General features: G+C 34.9%; 1 protein-coding gene across 1 annotated transcript in view; it reads left to right on the top strand.

Annotated features, from left to right (window-relative positions):
* The window catches only part of GASK1B (golgi associated kinase 1B), a 75082-nt gene that overhangs the window by 17280 nt on the left and 46268 nt on the right, over window positions 1–11534 (top strand). Inside the window, exon 2 of the mRNA XM_007943985.2 lies at window positions 7909–8123. Coding sequence (XP_007942176.1) covers window positions 7909–8123 — 215 coding nt within the window. The remainder of the gene's footprint in view (window positions 1–7908; window positions 8124–11534) is intronic.

Raw genomic sequence — 11534 nt, 5'->3', positions numbered from 1 at the left:
AATATTTATTGTGATTTGGGTGAAAGTTTACAAGCAAATTCATTTTCCATACAACAGTTCATACAAATTTTGTTTCATGACATTGACTGCAATTCCCCACAATGTACCAGCTGTCTTCCTACTTCCTCCCTCTAGTTACTTCTTCCCTATATATTTTGTTTGCAGATAGGTAGTCTAAAATATCCAGAAGTCTATTTCTAAGATAATTCCTAGATCTAGGATTTCATTGACCTTGGACTATGTATACAATCTATAGAATCCTGTCTTTCTGTCCCTCTTTTTTTAAAATAATAAAAACCACACATAGATTTGGCTTTTTCATTTTTTGGCAGTACTGTATTGTCAGTATTTTATTGGATTCTGATACAGCTCTAGGTAGACTAAAATCCTTAGAGATCAGTGACGGACTCCAGAATACAATCAACTGACTTGTGATTCCTTTTTCTACCATATACCATCCTAACCCACCCCATACTCTCAGCTCCCCTTTAGCCAGTGTTCTTCTCATTAACTGTGGCATTTTACTATGTAGCTATTCCTGTTTTTAGCTGCTATAGAGTTGACTCCAACTCTTGGAGACCCCATGTATAAAAGAACAAAACATTGCCCAGTTCTGTGCCATCTTCACAATCATTGGTATGTTTGAGTCCAGTCAGAAAACTCTGTTGTGATTGATCCCTAGGGCTCTCATGGCTAATAATTTTCAGAAGTAGATCATAAGACCTTTCTTCGTAGTTTGTTTTAGTCTCAAAGTTCTGCTGGAACCTGTCTATCGTGGCCTTTGAAATACTGGGGGCATAGCTTCCAGCATCATAGCAACACACAAGCCACCACAGTATGACAAACTGACAGATAGTGGTGGTAGTTATTCCCTAGGGCACAATATTTCTTTATCTCTTAGGTTTATGCTGGGAGCTCAGTCTTTATTTTAGTCTTCCCCTTGTTCACTTCAAAACACTCATTCACTTAGTAACTATTTTATTTGCTCGACATTATATGTGTGTGCATGTGTGTATGTGTTTTTCTATTTCTCTTACTGAACTCTTCTCTCTCTAGGGCCTGGAATTTGCCTGGCATCTGCTAAGCCTTCTATTATATGCCTCACTCTGAATTTTTTTTCTTTCTGAAACTCAATAATCAAATATGTCTTCATAATGATGGGGTCATGTGGATACTTGCTTAATGAATAAGTGAATTAACAACCATCAAAAACCCTGAGAAGATGTAACATTTCATCTCATCCTTCAAACTTCCTCCTTCCCCAAAGCTATGACTGAATGCTGCATTCCTATTCTATCTTCTCTCAATTTCCTAACTTATTCACATTACTGATGCCGCAAAATATTGAGCCAGGAGAGTTTATCTGCTTTTAAATATATTAAATATATTTTATCTAAATCACACTGTGATAAGTACTATAGAAAAATAATGCTGATAATATTTAAGGGATCATCAACAACTAGACACTTGCTACAATATAATTGGTATTGTGTCACCATTAACAATTATATTTTACAATTAATGTTCTGCAGCATTAGGGCTTTTTGCAATGGGTTGTTGACAGTTGCCATGGACTCTGACAGCCTTTGTTTTCTATAGTTGAAATGTGCCTCGATTTTTGACTGGGTTTTGTAGACTTGTTTTTAATGAAGGGCTCTGATCTGGAGTGTTGCTTTCCTTTTTGTGGCATTCACAAGGAGTTTTGGAATTTGGCCCATGTGATAGAATGGACCTTTGATTTCAGAGTTCAGGATGTTTTTTCTTATTTCTGCTCTGTAAGAAATTCAGACAGACATTCATAAATCCACCCAACGTACATAACAATCACCTATAGTTCAACAAAACCAGTCAGGCAATGTGAAAGTGAAGGGCATTTATTAAATCTAGTCACAGGAGATTGTGTATAACATTCATTCTTAAGTGAATTTTCATGTTCATCTTCACAAAAGAATGTCTTCTTTGTGCTTTTGAATAAAAAGTGATGTGATAGAACACCAAGATTAAGGAGTTATATTGGGGAAAAAAATTTACTGGCAAGTCTCATTTTTTAAGACAGCTGTATAACCTTTAATTCACATGAACACCCACATATCTCTGAAAATCTGCTTTCTCACCACTCTTAACAGTTAGAATTTTATCTCTTCACTGTTAAGATTTCTTAAGAGAGTACAGTACTGCATCATTTTGACAAACCTGAATGCAAAGGGATGAATGCTCCTCGTCTCGGAAACGCTTCAGGATAAGTTGCTTTAACCAGTTTGCTGTTTTCAGAGGCTATTTTCCTGCTATCCCTTCAGATTTATCAAAGTTCATTTACTTCTTTTCAAAGCCATATTTTATAAAAAATGAGATTCTTCTCATAGTGTTACTTAAATCTCCCAGACTCTGGTGCCATACTGCCTAGGACTATCTTCTGAAAGGGCCGTATGCATTGGGAAGCAGAAAGAAAGAAACCACATCCACCCATGCTCCCCATGCTCAGTCTGAGCACTGCTGCTCACGCTTTTCTTTTTGTACTCTCTGAAAATCTACCTGTCATAGGGTGCACTGATCTCTGTCAGGGCGGGACAGTGTGTATTTATATCATAATCAGTATTCAAAATATTTTGTTAGGGAGACATGGATAGATACCCAGCAGATAGATCCCTGGAGAAGGATATCATGCATGTGTATTAATTTAAAACTAATGAGTTCCCTTTGGTAGTTTGAAGAAAAAAAAAAAAAAAAACACTTTTCAATGAATTGTATTGAAAATATATCACTCAAGACAATTTATGATCTATAATAGAGAAATGATAAGTGAAGTGTGGCATAGTCAAAGGCTGATCAATAGGCAGCTGTAGCCCACAGGCTAAAGATGGACTGCTGCCAAGATCATTTATTTATATGCAGTTTATGACTGCTTTTACACTGCCATGTCAGAGTTGAGAGTTGCAGAGTTGAATAGTTGTGATGGTGACTGTATAGCCTCCAAAGCCTAAAATATTTACTCGCTATCCCTTTATAAAGTTTGCTGACCACTAGGTCAGGTTTTTGTTAGGTGCTGTGGAGTCAGTTACAACTCATAATGACCCCATGTATAACTGAATGAAACACTGCTCAGTCCTGAGCCATCCTCACAATTGTTGCCATGTTTGAACCCATTGTTGTAGCCTCTGTATCAATCCATCTTGTTGAGGCTCCTCTTCTTTTTCACTATCTACTTTACCACACATAATGTCCTTCTCCAGGGACTGGTCCCTCCTGAAAACAAAAGATGTTGTCTCACCATCCTCATTGCTAAGGAGCATTCTGGCTGGGCTAATTATAATTATTGTATCATATAAAATGGAAAATCTTAATTGTGAGAGAAATGCTTATGATACAACATTTAGCAAAACAATTGTAACAAACTGTATGAGCAAGATGATCCCAAATAGTTTATTTTCATTTAAAATTTTTGCCTGTTTACCCTGGTGGGAATGTTTGCTCCATGAAAGCAAAAAAAAAAAAAAAAAAAAAATTGAATTTTTAAATTTATTTCTGTATATATCGTACAAGAGTTGCAGCAGTACATTGATGGAGAACAGTCAGAAATTCAAGCTTGTTTCAGAAGAGGACATGGAGCAAGGGATATCATTAATGTCAGATGAATCTTAACCAAAACCAAAAAATACCAGAAAGATGTTTACCTGTGTTTTACTGACTATGCAAAGGCATTTGACTATGTAGGTCATAATAAATTATGGATAACATTGTGTAGGATGTTACCAGAACATCTAATTTTTCTCATGAGGAACCTGTAGGTGGATTAAGAGGCAGTCATTCAAACAGAACAAGGTAATCTCCATGGTTAAAAAAAAAAAAAAGTTGTGTATCAGGGCTGTATCCTTTCACCATATTTATTCAGTCAATATGCTAAGCAAATAATCTGAGAAGCTGGGCATCAGGATTGGAGGAAGACTCTTTAACAGCCTGAGATATGCAGATGATACAACCTTGCCTGGTTAAAGTTAAGAGAACTTAAAGCATTTACTGATGAAGATCAAAGACTACAGCCTTCAGTATGGATTACACTTCAACATAAAGAAAACAAAAATCCTCACAACTGGACCACTAAGCAACATCATAATAAACAGAGAAAAGATTGAAGTTGTCAAGGATTTCATTTTACACGGATCCACAATCAACACTCATGGAAGCAGCAGTCAAAAATCAAACATTTTATTGCACTGGGCAAATCTTCTGCAAAAGATCTTTTTAAAGAGCAAAGATGTCACTTTGAAGACCTAGGTGCACTTTACCTAGGCCATGGTATTTTAAATAACTTCTTATGGATATGAAAGCTAGACAATGAATAAGGAAGACTGCACATGAATTGATGCATTTGAATTGTGGCACTGGTGAAGATGTTGAATAACCATGGACTGCCAGAAGAATGCACAAATCTGTCTTGGAAGAAGTGCAGCCAGAATGCTCCTTAGAAGGAAGAATAAGTAGACTTTGTCTCTCGTACTTTGGTCATGTTATCAGAAGGGACTAATCCCTGGAGAAGGATGTCATGCTGGGTAAAGTGGAGGGTCATCAAAAAATGGGAAGATCCTCAATGACATGGATTGACACAGTGTCTGGAATGATGGGCTAAACATAGTAAGGAATGTGAGGATAGTGCAGGACTCAGCAGTGTTATATTTTGTTGTATATATGGTGGCTATGAGTTGGAACTGATTCAATAGCACCTAACAGCAGCAACGTATCCTAGAACAGTGCTTGACACAAAGCTCAATAAATAAATGCATACCAGTTGAAGACTGGTGAATTATGTGATTGTATAATATAGCATAGTGCCTAAGGCACTTGACTGCTAACCAGAAGGCTGGCAGTTCAAACCCAACAGCCACTCCTCGGAAGGAAGGTTGGGCAATCCTACTTCCGTAGTGATACTGCCTCGGAAACCCAAGGAGGGGTCGCTATGAGTCGGGGCCGACTCGATGGCAAACAACAACAACAACAACATTATATATATATATATATATATATATATATATATATATATATATATAATAATAATCATAGCAAAACCTTTCTGGGGCATGTCTATATGTTAGCCGCCACGTTGAGAACTTTATATTAATGATTACATTTAAATCTGAAACAGTTCACCTTGGAAAGCATACTCTCACCTCCATTTTACAAAAGAAAGAGGAAATCAAGGTTTGGAGAGATTGCATAACTTTTCCAATATTATAAAGCAAATAAATAACATGGCCAGAATTCAAAAGGTCTTTTGATTCCAGAGTTTGAGCTTGAATCATAAGGTATAATTCTTAAATTTATTAAAGCAATTTCCATGTTAATGTGAGAAAGAAAAAGATGAGGCAATACCAGAGGTACATATACAGAGAAGAGAACCAATTACTGGGATAGGAGATTTGACCTGATTTTTGATATCTGAGTTAAATATTTTTATGTTTTTCCATTTTCTAAGATGAATGGACTTACTGTAAAAATAATAAAATAAATTTATTTAAAGAGAAAGAAAAAACAGCTCAAAAGTTTGATATGTTTTGTTTCTATAGAGCATTTCTTATTTCCTGTCAGCTTTGTGTAAATTGCTAAGGAAACTGCTTTCCTTCTGACCCTTGTTTACATTTGTTTTGTTGAAGTTCAATATTAGGTTTCAACTCCCTTTGAATACTTCATAACCTTGAGAATTCAAAATGTCATCTATGTATAACTCTGGTCAAAGGACACTGACAGATAGAGCTCCTCGATGTTTACCTTAGGAAATCTCAAGTACACACATTTTTGAAAGCTGTATCGAGTTTTCTACATGTTTGGCTACACTGGTCTGTAAATGTTTCCACCACACAATGGGCTGCTTTTACTTGGAGTTTTTCGTTGCTTTTTAAATTGGCACAGTATTTGGAACATACACATTTAAAATATATTTATTTTATACCTAAGGAGATAATTAGATGACAGCAGCCCCAAATCGGGAGGTGACATAGTGCCTGAAGCATTTGACTGCTAACCAAGAAGGCTTCAAACCCCCCAGCCACTCCTCAGAAGGAAGATTGGGCAATCTACTTCCATAGAGATACTGCCTCAGAAACCCAAGGAGGAGTTGCTGTGAATCAAATCAACTTGATGGCAGTGAGTTTGGTATTAGAGCTCTAAATCATGTAATAAAGTAAAAGGAAAGAAATAATATTAAGAATAAAATTCTTTAGTTAGTGGTTCATTTTTTCTTCTTTATTTTCCTCTTAATTGCCAATCAATGACAGTGGTATATTTTCTACAATCTAAAGGACTTTATATAGGCCCTGGCCTAAGTTGCAAGGCTGAAGAGAGAAAGAAAATTAATAAAACTGTAATGCAGTTGATTACAATGACTGAGTGAATGCTATAAAGTTATTGAGGTCACCATAACACCAAATTCAAGAGTGGTAAGAGGAGATGGTTGTTTCCTGTATTAAAGACAAAGATGTGAACCCTACATGAAGGCAAGGAAGCAAGCCCACTGTCACTGTCATCAAATCAATTCTGACTCAGAGTGACCCTACAGGACAGAGTAGAACTGCCCTAAAGGGTTTCTAATGCTGTAAATCTTTACAGAAGCAGACAGTCAGACTGTCTCATTTTCTCCTGTGGAGCAGCTGGTGGGTTCAAACGACCAACCTTTTGGTTAGCAGCTGAATGTTTTAACTGCTATGCCACCAGAGCTCTTTCAAGCAAGCATGGTGGTGAGATAAATGTCTCTCATAAGCATGGAATAAAGTTTTAGGTTGAGAACATCTGAGGCTGTTTGAAAAGGGCCTTTAAAAATTTCTGAGGTGAGTCTGGATATTCCACTCATAACTCCAGAGACTTCTGTTATCCAGGCCTGTTAAGAATGAGTTTTTAAATGGGTTATTTCAGACCTTTGTGATTTAGTTGTTTTTATCAAGAGCATCATTCTGATTTTTATGAGTTATAAATGAAGCTGATCAACACTATCTGTCTGTGACTTTATTTGGCAGAAATGAGGGCTTGAGAGTAATGATATTGGTTTTAAGTGTGAAGTATTGTTTAATGTATTCTGATCATGGTCTTCCTTGTTTGTGATGACTTCAGTTGAGCATATCGTTCTTTATACAGTTTATGAAAGAAAGAAATTGCATTTCTAAATTACCAAAAGTAAGACATTAACAATCTGAGTGACAGATTTGAAAAAATAAACTATGTACACATAGTTGAAGAAATGACATTTGCTTAAATACACATTGTGAGGTTATGTGTGAATAAATGATCCATTACCAAGAGTGCCATTGTGCTTGCAGAGGTTCTATCAAAAAACAAAAAACAAAAAAACAAAAACAAAAACCTCTTGTATTTTTTATTTCCTTCTTTGGTGATTTTAGTGTGTGGTGTGAAGCATACAGTTTCACTTTTAAATTTGTGACTTCTAAAAATTCTTTTTCTTCCTGACATCATAATGTGGCCTCAGAAAATCAGACAGTTGGTATTTCAAACACAGAGCATTTACTCAGACACTGAATAGAGTGTTCTAAATGTCTGGATTCTTTCCTGTTTTGTGGTGACTGCTTTTAGACATAGTATAAAACCACATTAATCAGAGGTCGTTGTTACTGGTGGTTAGTAGCATATTCCTTCCTCATCTATAAAGTTACCTTACTCTTCTTAAAGTTTTTTTTTTTTGTTTGTTTAAATAGTTATTACTTTCCATTTTCTAAGACTTCTAGGAAGCATCATGAAGGTATAAAAATATTAAAACTTCAGGACCATTAAATACCATTTAATTCTAACTCCCACTTTTGAAAGCTGAGGAAGTGAGGCTTTGGAAGGGTGAATGACCTGCCCAAGCGCACACACTGAGTCAGTAGTGTGTTGTGTTTATTTGTTTGTTTTTCTTCTGCTATTCCTTAGATGGCCGACCACGTCCTGTCATTCTCTGGGACTCATCTTTATCTCCAACAAGTAATGAGACCCAGTCTTCTGTGAAGCTCACCTGGGGAACTTACCAGCAGTTGCTGAAACAGAAGTGTTGGCAGAACGGTCGAGTACCCAAACCTGAATGGGGTTGTACCGAAATACATCACCATGAGTGGTCAAAGATGGCACTCTTCGATTTTTTGTTACAGGTAAGCTTATCAAATCAAGTAAAGTGTTATTTATGTAAGAATGAGACTGAGTTATAGAAGCCTGTCACTAAGAAATTTTCAGTACCTTGGGATTTTATGAAGACAGAGTTTAAGTTTTCTCATGCTATTATTGCAAGTATTCATAAATGCCTCTCAGTCCTTTTATTAATTTCTGAAGAACTACATTACTAGTCATCTTGCAACAGATATACTTTATTAAAATAATCTATCAACAGTTCTTCAAGGTGGATAATCTTACCCCATTTGGGAGGTGAGTAAACTGATATTTGGTGATATTAATTAACGACTCAAGTTCTAACAATTACTAAAAGCCATAACTGGGATTCCCTGTCATCTGTTGATTGTTTGTCTTTTGCCCATCATTCACACAATTTCTGTGGTCACTTGACCATATATCTTACAGCCATCATTCCATTCTTTTCTTTCCAAATGTTTGTGACTTTTTAGGAATATGCAACATTGGAGAACAATAAATATCAATCATTTACATAACCAAGTGACTCCTGACATTTTTTATTTCTCATAACTTATCTCCTTTTCAAAAAGATCTCATTGTCTCTCTCTCTCTCCACATTCTCATTATGATTACTGCCTTTCTATACCCCTATTGTAGAAAGACAGCTTTTTTGGTGTAGTTGAAATGGATTTTGTATAGTTAATAAGCATTTTATGATTTAGGACTGTCTTAGGACATTCACAAAATATTTTTTTGCTGTTGTTCCTTTAGCTAGAGAGGGGCAAAAATTTTATGTCTATCATCTTATCCATGGGATAATGTAACAAGTTGATATAATAAAATATAATAGCAATAATGTAGAGAATGACTGAAGGTTCTCAGAATAGAGTAGGTAAAGGTACTCACTATGAGGCCAGAATTTTTTGAGAGTGCTCAGCAATGATGTTGAAGTTACTGATGATAACCAGGGAGAAGATGAAGAAATCTATGAATGTGATAGTGAAGTCTATTAGAAAGGAATAACCTTGAAGTTTGTTGCTAATGAACATAGGACAAATGCCCTGTGGAAGCTATTGCTGGTGGGATGTGTTTTAGTTTTGGAATCATCAAGTAAATCTTCTCTAGTGTCTACCATTCCCCCTCTGTACTGGGGAAGTTCCAACTATCATTCAACCATTCAAGATATATTTATGCAGCATTATTTTATTGTGGGAAACAACCACGGGAATGACAAAGTAGTAGATAAGCGAGTTATCCCTACTGCTCCTCCTCAAGCTTATTTATTGACTTGGACATCTAGGGGAGAAAATATAAACAAAAAATAAAGAACCATATAAGAATAATGAACTAATGTAAGTCTTAATTGCAAACAACAACAATTGTTGAATAATTGTTCTAAGACAAAGTATGAGATCACTTTGCAGTAAAATTAATAGTTAAGGAAAGATTTGAGTAGAACTGTGAGCTTTCCATTATAGGGAGGATGGGGAAGAGTGTGAGGAGGAACACTGGATATATGACAATCTGATGATGGGTAATGGGATCTTCTTTATATTTATAGGTCTTTCATTATGAGTGAGATTAAAGATATCATATATTTAAAGGTTTTTTGATTATGAATATTTCTTTTTCTCTGAATTTCTTGTTTTTTTTTTTTATCATTTAGTCCTGTAACATTTTCTTATTGATTTATAAAATCTTTTTGTATACCAGAAAGATTAGCCTTTATCAATCATATATGTCTCAAATAATGTTTCTGACTTTGATGATAAATTTTACTCCATAGAATTTTTTCATATGATAGTATCTTATTAATTTTGTACTTCCTTTTATTTAGTGTCATGCCTAAGAAATACATTTATTAAATAAATAAACACACTTAAGCTATTTTTCTTGAGTACTGTAGTAAATAGTCATTATCTTTTACACAATAACTCTTTTAACCAATTACACTGAATTTTTTATTTTAATGTCAGAGTATATATGTCTTATTTAAATGACATTGGGGATGTACTAGAATGTATTAGATGAACAATTTAAAAAGTTATACTTCAAGGAATTACTTGCTCTATGATTCTAGAGTGAGGGTAAGGAAAACAGAACCTAGTTGTTAATTTTCTGTATACAGCATTCTTTTTGTTTTACCCAATTAACAAATCTACATTCACAAAAGCTATGCCATTTTACTGGGTCTGTAAAATGTTATGGAATCACAAGTAATCTTTTATTCTTGAAGCGTGGGGATATGAACTGTTTAGACACAAATTCCCTTCAACTAAGATGACAAAGAGAAGTATTCTAGACAGCCTTTGCGTTTTCAAGGTTCTGTCCAATTTCCCTCAAAGGCTTTTATAAAATAAGAAGTAAATTTAGGATGTAGGAAACTTACTTTTTACCACAGAGGTAGTAAGTATAAGAGGGTAGTCAGGAACTGAGAGTCTGGAGTCAGCCTGTTGAATTTGAATCTCAATACTGCCACTACAAATATTTTAACCTTGAGAAGTTACTTAGCCTTTCTCTGCCTCAATTTCCTCATCTGTAAATAGGAATAATAATAGGTCTTCTATAAAGGATTATTGAGATGACTAGATATGTTTGTACATGTAAAGCATTTAGAACAGTATGTAGTACATGGTAGGTGCTCAATGATTTTTAGCTATTAAGCAGTTGATCATTCAGAAATAATCATAGAAGTAAATATCAGGAGAAGAACTAAATAAACTATTTTACAGTTATTCTTATTAATTAAATTGCAACTCATTCCCAAATCATTTCATTTTGTCTACTCCCATAGACTTTCATATTTACGTTGTAAATCTTAGACAGTCAGGTTTTAATTATTTTTGACTAGTCTGTCTTCTTCAATAAGCTTTGAATTCCTCAAGGGCACGTCCTTGTCTTACTCAACCTTGTAACCTTTCCATTACACAACATAGTGTTTGGATATGTCACAGTTACTAAGCACATTGTTTTATTCATAAAAAAAAACTATCTAGTACATTAAAATATTAAACATTTAGTGTCAAATTAAAAATGTTAAAAGTGAAAGAAATAAAAGTATACTTGCAATACAGAAATAATTATAATGTCGAAGGAGGAGATTTAGAAGTTTAGAAGATGAAAGAATCACATGAATAGAAAATATTTCATATTGTTATTGTTTAGTGGAATTCTTAAGAACTTCAAACTTTTCTCTAAGAATAAATGAGAAATTAAGGGGTGTTTACACAGAAGGAGCTCTGGTGGCTCAGTGCCTAAGGCATTTGACTGCTAACCAAAAGGCTGGTAGTTCAAACCCACCAACCACTCTGTGGAAGGAAGACAGGGCAATATACTTCTTTATTTATTATTTTTTTTTTTTAGGATTTGGGTGAAGATTTACAGAGTAAATTCACTTTTCATACAGCAGTTCACATATACTTTGTCTCATGTCA

This window comes from Orycteropus afer, unplaced genomic scaffold (genome assembly GCF_000298275.1).
Source record: "Orycteropus afer afer isolate SDZICR_OR568_19922 unplaced genomic scaffold, OryAfe1.0 scaffold00116, whole genome shotgun sequence".
NCBI classification, from domain to species: Eukaryota; Metazoa; Chordata; class Mammalia; order Tubulidentata; family Orycteropodidae; genus Orycteropus; species Orycteropus afer.
This window is presented reverse-complemented; position numbering and strand designations above follow the sequence as displayed.